The sequence below is a fragment of the Limanda limanda genome, chromosome 19 (genome assembly GCF_963576545.1).
Source record: "Limanda limanda chromosome 19, fLimLim1.1, whole genome shotgun sequence".
Lineage (NCBI taxonomy): Eukaryota > Metazoa > Chordata > Actinopteri > Pleuronectiformes > Pleuronectidae > Limanda > Limanda limanda.
In genome coordinates, this window is record NC_083654.1 from 13090831 (window position 1) to 13104484 (window position 13654).

Sequence of the window (13654 nt, forward strand, 5' to 3'; positions counted from 1 at the left end):
ATACTGAATGTTTAAATTCTATTTTCCATTGATCACGTAAACAATAAAATGTTTTAAATCATGTCTCTGTGCTCATTCTGAATCAGGTGACCCAAAATAACCCAACAGCGGGGCCATGTGGTTCAGAGCCCCGGCCAACCTCTTTGTTTCCGTCTGCTACTACATTTCCCAGAATGCCCCGGCGCTGTGCGGGATGACAGCTATCCGGCGCCGAAACACCGAGAGACGCTCACACGACAGAGCCATGGCGGCCACGGGTGGAGGGAAAATTAGAAGCAGGAGATACCACATCGCCTCCAAGCCTTACGCCAAGAGCAAACAGGTAAACCGAGTGGTCGCTTTCACGCTGCCGGTCCGGGTCGAGGCCGTGGCGGGGCTCGCAGCTCCACTTTGCCCCGGCTTCTTGTTATTGTTTGCTTGGAGACATTTTAAGGCCTGCTCGTTAGCGCTCATGGCCTCCACGCGTTGCTAGCATGTCCGGTGAATGCTAGTTAGCTAGCAGTCCGGCTCCCGGGTTAGCATTACCCAGGCGGACTTGACAGGTCGAATCGCGGCACGCTGAGTCATTTAGACTAGTGAACCGGCGTGTGTTAACGTGCAGGCGCCCACCTGACACACGGGGGGAACCGGCCGTGGCGCCATTTAGCGAGTTCATTGCTGCTAGCGAAGTTAGCATACAGCAAGGAAGTGAGGTTCTGCGTATTAGCTGCTGTGGGTAATGGAAGCTAGCATGCTAGCCCTGGCGAGCAAACGCATTGTTGTCTCCTGTTCCCTGAGTTCAGAGGCTTCGCGCCGTCTCTAGTTGAAGTGACATGGTCGTCTGGCTCCAATTTCTACTCGTCCTCACCTGAATGTTATCAGCTCTTGTGTGAACGGACTCTAAGAGTGAGGCGGTTGCGTGTGGGGGGGAAAGGTTTTGCATGTGAGGCTAGCTCCCAGCCAGGAGGATTGCGCAGGAAGCATCGGCTGGAAACCCACATGGTTGCAGCAGATCCATGATGCTTGAACAGCTCGTATTGATTTTTAGCCCCTCTGCATAATGTTCTGTCGCAACACTTGAGAGATCCATTAACCTCTTTGTCAGCCGTCACGTTTCATTAGTGGACTGCAAATCAGATTGTTGGAATGGAAGTCAGCTTGCCGGTGTCCTCAGGTTGTGGAGGGAAACCATCTACTCTTAAAAATGATGCCGTCTCGTCTCCTTGACTACAGTGTGGATATTGAAAGTCACACCAACAACTAGACATTATCAGTGAGATGCATTTAATAGACAGATTATTAGGTACACCTAGAATCCAGCAGACTCAATTTGTCATTGATCAGCCAGCAGGACTTAATGAGGGATTCACCTTCTCTCAAAAACATCACAAACATGCCTGAAGTTTTCCAAAGAGCGTCTCAGCACTTTGCAATCCTTCAGGGCAAAGGTTTAGTGGACTGATGAATCTTAACTTTTTAATTATTTGGAAAGAACATGCAGCACCATGTATTGGGATGTCTAAATGTCCTGGAATAGGTTCAAGAGAAGATATCGTTCATGCAGAATAAGGCTGAGCTGAAGCAGTTCTGTTGGGCCAATGCTCTTAAAGTCCTCATGAACACCGTGCAGGTCTGATCTACAGCTACTGAAAGGGTCTGAGGATACTGCTGTCAGAGGAGGTTCAACCAGTTATTAAATCCAAGGGTTCACTTACTTTTTTGTAAGTCTACCATAAAGACACAAAAGATTGTTATTTGTTATATGCTTTTAGCATAATATTGATTGGTTAATGCAGTCATGAGTACATTTAATAATGCTCCTGTATTTGTCTAAGTTGCTAACAATGTGGAAGTGTCTGAAGTACATACAAGTGCTGTGGACTGTATGAGCCATACACATTGATTATCCCATTCTTATGCTCAATTGTCCTTGAAAGATTGAGCTCTTCTGCTTCTGCTGTAGAGAGGTTTATTCAACTCTGCTGGTTTATGAAGCAGGAGCATGATAAGACATGCAGTGTTTGCACCATCACAGTCTTTATTCATCACTCAACTTTTGTGGTGACTTAGTCTTAACAGTGGAAGGCTTTATCGTCTTCACGTGGCATAAAAGAAACGACCAAACTTTCAAAATCATCTTATTAGGTGTAAAAGTACGGGTTCATCACATTCATTCATGTGATCTCTTGGCTTAAAAAGCTAGATTCACAAATCTGCTCAGGTAGGTATATTCAAAATGAGACACAATAAAGCAGAATCCGTCGACCACGAGTCACTTTGGTCACGTGACCGTGCTGACAGCAGACATGAGGCTCCCTTAAATCCATGTAACAATAGTGTATGTGGGGCTAGCACCGTTGTGTTGTTACATTCTTGACGAGTCAATGTTTTGGGTATTTGCAGAGGTTAAAGTGCAGGGTGGCCCACAGGTGTCTTTCAAAGATGAAACACAAACGAGAGGCACATATCACTCTTATCTGGAGTTGAAAACAACTAGAGGTTACACAGCATGTACATGGAGAGATGGACAAGCTAGGTAGCTTCTTTGCTCTACTTTCCATTCTCCAGATGTTATCTTCTCACGCCTTATCGCAATACATTCAGATGCTGTTAGAGCTCCATTCCAATCACCAAAGAGAGCAACAAATGTGACATTTCGACAGCCTTGCTCTTTGGTACACCCTTAACTTTATCTAGTCTTTTTATTCATGTCATAAGTTTAGTTTCTGGGTTTGTGCTCCTCTACTGCAGCTCCAAAACTCCACCATCCTGTAGGGACATCATGCATGTATTTGCGGAGAATATACCAGCATTAAATCCTCATATTTTCAACTACAGGACCTAATTTTGCATACAGCACAAAGTACTATAGCTTTTTCACAACTTATAAACAGAATATACCGTCTAGCTGACTTCAAGGTCTCCAGAACCGTTCAGGAGTGCTGAATAAATTCCAGTTAACCGGTTAAGACCAAGAAAGCTGCTATGGCTCATAGATTCTATCATAGAGAGTTGGAGCAGTTAATTTGTGTTTGTGGGTTGTAGGAGTCAAGCATTTTTGTTATCTCGTAGGATTTGTCCAGTATTAGACCCCAGTACAGAGCAGCTTCACTCGGCCACTGCGTCGTAGAAGCACACACAGAGCCTGACCCAGTTTCTGTCTTACTGAGCTTGTGTTATGATTTGCACTGGAGAGAAACGAAAGTCTTCTCTCTATAAGTGGTGCTGTGCAGCTGATTCAAATAATCAAATGGAGTGTTAATTCAGTCTTTCCCATTAATTTTCTAGACTGTGGCGTCTGCCATTTGTCCTGCCACAGTTTCATAATGAACCAAATTTTATTTCGTCCTTTTCATAATAGCATAAAAGATCTATATCAGTGTTTTGTCTAAATTGTTGAGTGCTTAGATTCTCTCAGCCCTGCCTTACCCCTTTCATTTTCTCACTCACACTCTCACACCCCCAGCTGCCATCACACATTTAATCTGATTCTGTGGGAAACACTTGTTGATTGCTGTGTTTAGCAAATCCCATCAACTGTTTTATTTGATTCAGACGTCTCAAAAACAAATGATGTGGAGTTGCTTTGCTGCAGATTAATTATTTTTTTCAACACCATAAATACAAGCTTCACCATTTGTTTTCCTTGTGTTGGTCGCATGCACCCACCAATCTGTACATATACACATTGAATGTCACAAATACGTTTAGTGTGTGTTCAAATTGCCTGGTATGTGTTTAGATCGGACCACACATTTCTGATTTTGGACAAATTGTTGTACACGCTGGCCAATGTTGTTTTTCATTTGTAGATCCTGTAATACCTATTTGTTACCATACTGATCTATTCTCTCTATAGTTGGTATTTAGACATAATTTCCACATGATATCAGCTTTCCAAGCATTTACATTTTTACTGAGATGGTTTTGTTTTACAGACATTTGATGTGCTGATCATCAATACCTTGTTTGGGTGGGTGGGGGGGTTGAATAAAATATATGTGTAAAGTTTATAGTTCTTTGTTTTGTCTGTCTGTCTTCATCTCTGTATCTTACTTATTTCATTCCCTTGTTAATTGTCTCCTCTCCCTTTTCCGTGTGTTTCATCAGCAGCAGTCAGGCATCATCAGTCGGGTGACAGACACAGTCAAGAGCATCGTTCCTTCCTGGCTGCAGAAATACTTCAAGAATGAAGATGCTACTGAAGAAGGGGATGCTATACCAGGGTCAGACCAGAACTGCCAGTCGCCGCCTCCTCCTCCTCCCAATGGCAGCGAAGAGGGACCTCCTCGTCTTGATGGACGTGATTCCCCAGAACCTAGCACTAGTTACACAGGTGAGGGATCATTCCGTCTCTTGGGTCATCCCAGATTTTCTGGAATAGTAAAGCTCTTGCAGGAAAATTTCATTTTTCCATTGTCCTCAGTACCAGCATACTCAACTGTAATTCTCCTCTCATGCACAGAGCCCTCAACCAGTAGGGCATCCCTGAATTTCCAGGAGTATGTCCTTTCCCGGCCCCCTCTGAGTCGCTCCCACCTTCATTTTGCCCCCCTGGAGACCTCATCTCCAACACTGGGGGCTTCCAGCAACATCTTCTCCCAGCCCTCCACCTCCTCAGCCCCTGGACCCTTTTCAACAGGCTTCTCCTTGGTGAAAGAAATCAAGGACAACCTCTCACAGCACGAAGATGATAACATCTCCACCACGAGTGGGTTCTCCTCCCGCGCCTCTGACAAAGGTAACAGCAAAATTCCATGAAAAATGTCACTCCAACTTCAGTTTAATGCACCTTTTAATAGACCTTAAATCACCTGCTGAAGTGATTCATTGGAATGAAAACCTACAGTCTGAGTCTCTTAGGGACACTGTTGGATACCTTTCTGTGAAAATGGCATTCATCACACGTCTTGTGTGATTAACTGGTTTGAACAGAATTTCTTTGCACCGGCTGAGATTGAATAGTAGCATTAAGAAAGCAAATTCAACCTCAGAACCAGAAGAAATTACTGATATTTGCTTTAAGTAATAATTGATAAATGTCACAGATTATTTGTGTTGCAGTAGGTAGAGGCTCGTGTTTAGTTAGTGTTTTCGCGACTACATTTCTCCTATGTATAGAGATTAAGCTAGAATTCTGAGATGAATCTCCCTTTTTCTTTTCAGATGTCCCCACTTCAAAAACGGCATCACTTCCCCAGCTTTGGTCCCCAGAGATGGACAGAACAAACTCTGGGCCTCAGCCTTCCCAGTCCAGTCTGAAAAGGCCTGCATTCAACCTGTCCGTTTTTGGAACATCTTCCAATGTGAGTATCTGGGTGTCTATTCATCCTTACTGTGAGTCTGTCAGACTATAATACAAATATTACCATCCCATAACATATTATGGGATTAGTAGAAGCAATCAGCCCACCACACTTTTATAATGAAACAAAGATTAGGAGCTCGGCCCAATGGACTGTAAGGTTTATACTCACCTCATCAGGCAGGCAGAAAAGTCAACGCCAGCCCCCTCTGTGTACTGATTATCATTGGAGGTGCACATGGTAGCGAGCTGCTTGGGTTACTCTTTCTTCTGCCTTCTCAGCTGTTAAGACTGTATCCACCCCCCCAGGCTCAGGAGTTTATTTATTGGCGAAACACGACAGAATCTATGGGAAATATTGAAACTATTTTTGGAGTTTAAATGTACTTTGTTATTTCATGTATAATAAAGTAATGGGTTTATCTTTGAGGATGCCATTAATTAATAACACAGTGAACGAATTTTGCTCAAACCCTAACTAATGTAAGCCTTTCTCTTGCAGTCGACATTAAACAGCACAGCACTGAACTCCAGCCAACTTGGATATTCACCCTTCTACCCTGGGAAGACCATGTATGGTGGGGCAGCGGCAGTCAGGAGCCCTCGCACGCGTACTGCAACACCATACCAGGTACGCTAGTGAGAACCATACACATTAAAACCTGAGTTGAGTTACTTTATAGTAAACATTAGTTAATTATAGTCATTCTTTGTGTACATTCAATGTCATACATTTGTCATCCCTGAATAGGTTAGCAATGAATTTCTTACAAGACCGCGACTGGATGTAATTAATTAAACTGGAAACTAATTTGGCTCATCTGATCCGTAGGCCCCAGTGAGGAGACAGATCAAGGCCAAGCCTGCTGGAGCTCAGCCCTGTGGGGTGACGAGCGCCACAGCCAGACGCATCCTGCAGTCATTGGAGCGCATGTCAAGCCCTCTGGCTGTGAGTTTACACACGCATGGATGAACATTCCAAAACTCTGCATATCAAACTTGATTTATGCTGTATCAGTGGTTTGCTTTTTTGTCAATATCAACTTAGCTTCATAATATTTTAGTATTTTCCTTGATAATTATGTTTTCTTAAAATATTTCATTTGTTTTTCCCTCATCTGTAGGATGCAAAGAGAATCCCAGCAGCAGCCTCATCCCCCTTGTCACCAGTAAGTGCTTTTAATATACTTTCATGTATTGTGAACATTAACACCCCATGAAAGCAGTTAACTAATATTCTCAAATGAAATATGATGATGATGGTCAAACACCTGAAAACATTTGATCAGTTATGTCCAACAAAAATGTCATGTTTTTTTTAATTTTTAGTCTATGGATGGCGCAAACCTAGATGCTTCACATTTCCAGTCAAAAAAGAAACGGGTAGGTACAAATATTTGTTATTCCAAATCCCAATGTAGTGTGAGAAGCTTCTTATTTCATTGTAAAATTGTTCCTGTTATGACTTTAAGCTTTTGTATGCACATCAGCAAGTAGACTTCATCATTTTTAATGGATTCCTTAGACAAGGGTCACACGGCTCAGTGATGTGAATGAAACAGGGGTGTCATTGTACAAACTCAGCAGCACTTGTTGTGGTTTGTCTTCCTGTCATTTCCTGTCCCACTGCCTGTTGGCCTCAGTTACAGTAGTTAACAGGATTCTCCTCAGCTGGGACACAGCTGTTCTCCACTGTGTGTGTGAGTGTTTGTGCTTCCGTGCAAGTGCTTGTGAGCAGAAGTATTCTGGACTGCATGTTATGTTTGGCTCGTTAATATTGGTGTATGTGCTGTGTGTTAAGTGTGGTCCATTGATCTATTGTACCAGCTCTGGACTGGACTTATCCTCTGAAATAACTGTCAGACATTCCCCTCTGCAACAGCTGCTTTGTAAAGGCCAACAATGGTGTATTGACCCTTGCACGTCCAAAAAAATGAATCTAAACTGTTAATGATTTTGAAACGGATGCTTGGGTTTAACAGTAGGTCACAACCAAGGATTTACATTTTGGACCCGACTGTCCCTGCAATAACCAATACATCTATACAGCCTTAGAGCAATATTGAAGGATAATGCTGGTATTGTTTCATTTGTTATTATCATCAATAAACTGCTGGAAGAATAATTTATCTCTGCAGACAGATATGATTTACAATACGTATTGTCTGTGTAGCGGTTTAATCTTTGAGTTGAGGAATAAACTACTCTGGCTGTATGTTATGTTGAATTTACATCCTAATACTAATGCTATGATGACTATTAAGAAAAGGAATCACCTTTGGTTGTTATGATTTTAATCTCCCTCTCTTGAATTCAGATGGATTCTAACCTCCCACCGGTGCAGAAGATGATGGTTCCTGCTGTAGCCTCAGTGTCAGGAAATCGCTCTGTGTCCTTCAGGCCTACTTTAACTCCTGGAGGAGTAGGAGGAAATGTGGACAGGACCCCAAGAGAAACGGTCAGGCACATAATGCTGCGTTTCTGTCCACAACATTGTTCCTACATACTAAGTATAACTAGTTTGTGTCTAACACATTCTCTGATGTTAATTATGTTCTTGTTTTATTCCCACAGCCCACAAGACAATCACCGCAACAACCTAGGGCAACCCTTGGTCTATCTCAAAGGTACTGATGCAACACTATCAGAGATGGTCTGATTGATTTGGTATCAATACACCGAAATTCATTAGTGATGATACCATAAAAGCAATAGATATAATAATAATTATTGCAAAGATTGCTGGCATTTCTGTCAACTATTTTCCAATGTAGATTAAATGTCAACAAGTCGTCTGTGCTTCCTTTTATAATTTTTTGTTCAAAATCTTGTCTTTTGCTGTCATTTCCAATGGAAACAAGATAATTTTCCCAACATTTTTGTAATAATAAGTTCCAACAATGATAATGAAATGAAAAGCAAGACAATCACAACAATTTTAAAACCTTTTGCAGATGTCTGACTCCTTTTTGTGAAGTTTATGAAGTTCGGTCGTACTTACTGTTCCCTTGTTACCCATCTATCAGCACAATTGGCTCCAGTGGCCCCACCTATCCTCTGTCCAGCACGCCTGCAGCCAGCAGCGGTGGCTCTGGAGGGGGCAAGATGAAGAGAGAGAGGACCACTACACGAGCCTCCACAAAACGCCCCGAGGAGGATGAGGTAAAGAAACCACGAGACTCTGTTTCCCTCTGTTTTTCTCTGTTATATATATCTTAACTCTCAATTAGTTTTCCAGTGTAAATCAGTTTTATACACAGTTATACAATGTACTTTTATACCAGGGCAGTGTCGGGGCTTATTTTCAGATAAAGTCAAAAGTCATAAATACAGATGAGATAATCATATATGATTTTATCTCTTTCCATCATCGGCCTGATAAATGCACTCAGAGTCATTTCAGGGTGTGCAATTTCTCAATATAAAATATGTTGTCTCAGCCCAGTGATACTCATGCTTATTTCTGACTTTAGATTGTTGAGATGCCAGACCTTCCGGCCGTTTCACTTCCCATCAGCGTCTCGACCTTACCCACCTTCAACTTCTCCCCTCATTCTGCTCCAACCACCTCCACTCCCTCCAACATCACTGCGGTCACTCCCGCTAAAGAAACATTTGCAAATAAGGTACTGCTTCCTCTTACTACATTGTAGGTGCATTGTTAAATGCTAAACAACATTTAGCTAATTTTAATACTTCTTTCCAGGAACCTCCAACAGCCTCCACACCGCCCTTTGTACCTTTCACATTTTCCTCCCCAATTGTTAAAGCAACTGCTTCTAGCCCTCCTAGCTTTTCCCCTTCAGTAAGTAAATTATTTATTTCTTCGCAATTTCATATTCATTAATTATTTTTATTCCATTTTATTAAAAGGTTTATTTCCTTTTCCTGTTTGTAGGCTGGATTTACCTTTAGTGCACCTGTAACAAAGTTAGGTTCCTCCATAACTAACGGGAAGCTGGCCACGCCCATAGCAGCAGCGGGTAAGAGCGTTTTCTCACATATGGCCTGATTCAGATTTCTTCCTGTAACAGAAGTTAGTTTTGACCCTTTTGTTGTCATCTGTTCTACAGTTAAGCCAGCAGCAAACGACAGCACAGAAGATTTTGAAGGACCCTTTAAACCTGCCAAGGTCCTGAAGCAGGGCAGCGTGCTGGATCTTCTCAAAGCTCCTGGTTAGAGTCACTGACGCATCATCTACACGCTTTGTGTTTTTGCATGATCACAAAACTGAATCTGCAAATTCATTGTTTTAATCCTTCTCCTGTTCTCTCCAGGTTTTGCCTCTCCTGTTGCTCAGCCTTCCTCAGGCTCAGACACTTCTGCCCAGCAGACCTCCACACAATCCACTGCCCCTTTTTCCTCCTCCACAACCACCATCCCCCTCTCTTCATCAACAGGGTTTGGGGATATCAACCCGCTTAACTGGACCTGTGAGTCCTGCTTGGTGCCGAACAAGCCATCAGATGCAAAGTGTGTTTGCTGTAGTGTCCCACAGCCCAAATCCTCATCCAATTCTATGGACAGTAAGCCATCACCCACGACCTCAGTTGAGATGGATAGCAGCACGAATGCCACCTCCACCACTACGACCTCCACAGGTTTCGGCACAATGTTTTCCAAACCTGTTGGAACCTGGGACTGTGACACGTGTCTTGTTCTTAACAAACCTGATGCAGTAAAGTGTGTGGCCTGCGAAACGGCCAAACCTGGGACAGGACTTAAACCCTCACTGACTCTTCCCTCCGCCTTCTCAGCTGTTAAGACTGTATCCACCCCCACAGCCCCTGTTTCCTCAGGGTTCATTGGATTTGGAGACAAGTTTAAAAAACCAGAGGGTGCATGGGAATGTGAGACGTGTTGTGTAGAGAACAAGGCCGAGGTCACAAAGTGTGTGGCTTGCACAACTGCCAAACCAGGTAATCAGAGCATGACCATGGTTATGTAATTTGGTATTTTTAAGTTCTCAGTCGTGGGTTTTGGATGTGGAAATACAAATGAGCTGTGTCATTGATTAGAAGGTTTTTTAGTAGATAATTACCAGTTTAATAAAGTATGTTCTTTTCATCATCCACACTACAGGAGCATCAGCAGGAGCTTCAGTCAATTCATCTTCAGCCAGCACTGCTCCAGTGTTAGGGTTTGGAGATAAATTCAAGAAACCAGAGGGTGCCTGGGAGTGTGATGTCTGTCTTGTAGAAAATAAGGCTGCTGATGTGCAGTGTGTTGCTTGTCAAACGGTCAAACCTGGAGCTAGTGTGGCGTTCAAAGGTAAAATATTACTTTCAGTTTTCTTACAGCTTTTATTAATGATGTAAATTCCAACTGTTTCTTGATGCATAGTAGCATATACATATATATTTTCAGATTTATTTGTATTATAGAAAAATGATATTAATGCATGATGACATGTTGCTGAGAAGTACTCAAGTTGAAATGTGACATACATCAAATCCACACTTTATTTTTGAGGTTTTGATGTCTTTTGTTTCTCTTCAGCTTTCGGTTCAACCGCTTCCGGCTCCTCCACATTTGGCTCTTCTAACTCTGGAGGTATCAAGTTCGGCACATCCGACAGTACCTCAGTCTCTGGATCGGGAGGTTTTAAGTTCGGCTCATCTGACAGTACCTCAAGCTCTGGATCGGGAGGTTTCAAGTTTGGAGGTGTATTTTCAGAATCATCATCAGGTGGAATCAAATTTGGAATTTCCTCATCAGAATCCACTTCTAACGATGCTATTGCCTCAGGGTTCAAATTCGGCAGCTCAGGTGAGGGCTTTAAATTTGGAGCTGCCTCTAGTGATGACAAAAAGTCAGAAGAGCCTAGCACAGGTTCTGGGTTTAAGTTCGGAGCCAGTGAGGGGATAGTTTTTGGAACTGGATCCTCAAGTACAGAAAGCAACACTACTAAGGGTGGCTTCTCTTTTGGACTGTCGAAACCTGAAGAGAAGACATCGGACACCACCACATCATCCTCTTTCACAGCAGCGGTTTCTTCTCAAGGAAACAGCAACAGTGCTGCGTCATCAAATGACACAACATCAGCAACCACCACCACAACCACCACCGCTGGATCTGTTTTTGGGAGACTGGGAGAGAGAAGTGTGGCGACCACCACACCACAAGGTGGCTCGACGTTTGGCCCCTTACCGACGGACAAAGAGCCGGCTGCTCCCACGTTTACATTCGGGAAGCCAGAGGAAAAGAAGGAAGGCACCTTCCAATTTGATGCTGCTAGTAAGGATGCAGATGCTGCACCGGCCACTTCGGGGGGCTTTTCCTTCGGCAAGCCCAGTGCTCCAACAGAACAACCTCCACCCGCGTACGCCTTTGGCAAGCCAGCCGAGAAGAGTGAAACATCTGCTGCAGAGGCCCCAAAGCCCTCCTTCACCTTCGGACAAAGTGCTATAGGTAGCTCATTTGTGAATGGTAAGCTTTTCGTTTGGCATGCAATTTATTTATATATACAGTACACAAGAACAATAAATATGATAGGCCAAACTTGCTTAAATACTATAAATTAAAAATGAAGACTTGAATGTTTCAGAAAACCCATTTCCCTCTTCCTCCCTACAGATTCTGCTGCTTCTCCAAAACCAGCATTTTCCTTTATGGGTAGTTATCCCAACAACACCACTAGCTCCACCACCTCCTCATCCTCGACCCCGACCCCCAGTCTGTTTGGCAACAGTAACAGCTCCACGCAGGCTGCAGCTCCCAGCACTTTCATGTTCGGTCAGCCCGCTGCAACCGCCGGTGACGGGCCTCCAGCTAAAGCCCTTCTTTTTGGACAGAACCAGGACAGCCAGGCGCCTGCTCCATCAGCAGCTCCTCTGAACTCTGTCCCAGCCCCAACTCCCTCTCAGTCCTTCATCTTTGGCGCTCCCACCGCTGCTCCCCCTGCTGCTGCTCCGTCCTTCGGCTTTGGAGCAGCAGCTCCCCCTGCTGCCTCATCTTCAGGTCTGTATTTTTTAGTGATCATTCAGGGCTTCATTGACAACTGAAATATTTTCATCATATATATTCAATTATATACAATTTTAATTTTATATTTCTAATCTGAACATGTATTCATATCTTTCTCCCACAGGTCCGTCTGCAGCCCCCCCTGCGTATGTATTCAGCTCAGCTCCAGCTGGAGGCTTTGGGGCCAATCAGACTCCGTCATTTGGCTCATCTTTCGGGACCTCTTTCTCATCCACGCCCTCACAGGCCCCCCCCGCCTTTGGGGCCAAAACAGAAGCAGCCCCTGTCTTTGGACAGCAGGTTAACTCCACACCTGTATTTGGGGCAGCTACAAATTCTGCACCAGGTCAGTAACTCAAATAACCTTTTTCCTTTTAGGTTGTCTGTCTGTAAAACAATGTGCTACTGATCCTCACAATATAAATGTATATTTCTCACATGTACTTGTAATGATAGTTGTCTTTTAATGTGAATATGCTTTTTATTTTTCAGGTGGAGGCTTTCAGTTTGGAGGAGCCAGTGGATTCGGAGCCACAAACAACACCGCGGGTGTGTTTACTTTTGGAGTAGGTTCCGCTGGTTCTCCCGCTCCCGCTGCCAGCCCCTCCATCGCACCCCAGGCAGCACCACCTGGAGGTGGATTCAACTTCAACGCCCAACCCCCAGCATTCAACATTGGGTACGTTAACCCTCTTAGTTTCCTTGTGAGAGTAAGAGAGCTGTACTCTTTGTTTTGTTTTTGCAGTTGCACACAGAGCAACTCTCTGCTCTTACATGTATCACTTGCATGTACAAGTTTTATCTTAAATTGTTGGGTTATTGAGATTTGATCTATTTTTACACCTAAGTGGGTCTCACTGTAATAAAGCAATATACCGCCTTTAAACGTACAGAAAGACGTTTTGCTAAAAGGCCAGATTTGGGATTTGATGGTTGAATTAGTGTCATCTCAGTGGTTTAATCTTGTAGCTTCAGTAGTAAAATCTTTTTGAAAGGGGTTCACATATTTCAGGTTTATAGTTATTTTCCTGATGTGTTTGATAATACTTCAACACTAATGGTTAAATAATACAGCTTATTGATTTATCTGCTATGACCCTAATTACTTTGTATATTTGCGATCTGTTGATTTTGATAATAATGGGACATCATTTGCTTTTCCAGGGCAGCTAAAACCTTCACCGCTTCTCCTGGTGGACAGCCAGCGATCGCCGGGCGCAAGATCAAGACGGCGGTGCGGCGCAGAAAGTAAAGCTCTATGGAATCAGCTAGAAAGCAGACATGACTTTGACTTGACTCTCATCCCCACTGAAGGCTGAATAAAGTCTTGGAAGGTCTCCACTGGACAAACACTGAAATGACTGGGCATGTGAAGAAGGGAGGAGGCTTGGGGGCCGCTTTATG

At 43.5% G+C, this 13654-nt stretch overlaps 1 protein-coding gene across 2 annotated transcripts in view; it reads left to right on the plus strand.

Annotated features, from left to right (window-relative positions):
* Positions 1-207: 207 nt before the first annotated feature.
* nup153 (nucleoporin 153) overlaps positions 208-13654 on the plus strand; it is a 14892-nt gene continuing 1445 nt past the window's right edge. The window contains exons 1-22 of one of the 2 annotated variants that reach the window (XM_061092628.1): positions 208-322; positions 4090-4315; positions 4445-4720; positions 5146-5285; positions 5787-5915; positions 6117-6233; positions 6409-6453; positions 6614-6667; positions 7602-7742; positions 7859-7911; positions 8311-8446; positions 8758-8910; positions 8991-9089; positions 9183-9267; positions 9358-9459; positions 9562-10203; positions 10367-10555; positions 10784-11713; positions 11861-12244; positions 12375-12596; positions 12743-12929; positions 13415-13654. The exon at positions 13415-13654 is cut by the window's right edge and continues 1445 nt beyond it. In XM_061092628.1, the coding sequence (XP_060948611.1) occupies positions 245-322; positions 4090-4315; positions 4445-4720; positions 5146-5285; positions 5787-5915; positions 6117-6233; positions 6409-6453; positions 6614-6667; positions 7602-7742; positions 7859-7911; positions 8311-8446; positions 8758-8910; positions 8991-9089; positions 9183-9267; positions 9358-9459; positions 9562-10203; positions 10367-10555; positions 10784-11713; positions 11861-12244; positions 12375-12596; positions 12743-12929; positions 13415-13502 (4476 nt within the window). In that variant the 5' untranslated portion in view covers positions 208-244 and the 3' untranslated portion in view covers positions 13503-13654. The remainder of the gene's footprint in view (positions 323-4089; positions 4316-4444; positions 4721-5145; positions 5286-5786; positions 5916-6116; positions 6234-6408; positions 6454-6613; positions 6668-7601; positions 7743-7858; positions 7912-8310; positions 8447-8757; positions 8911-8990; positions 9090-9182; positions 9268-9357; positions 9460-9561; positions 10204-10366; positions 10556-10783; positions 11714-11860; positions 12245-12374; positions 12597-12742; positions 12930-13414) is intronic. The other variant, XM_061092629.1, reaches the window with a different exon arrangement.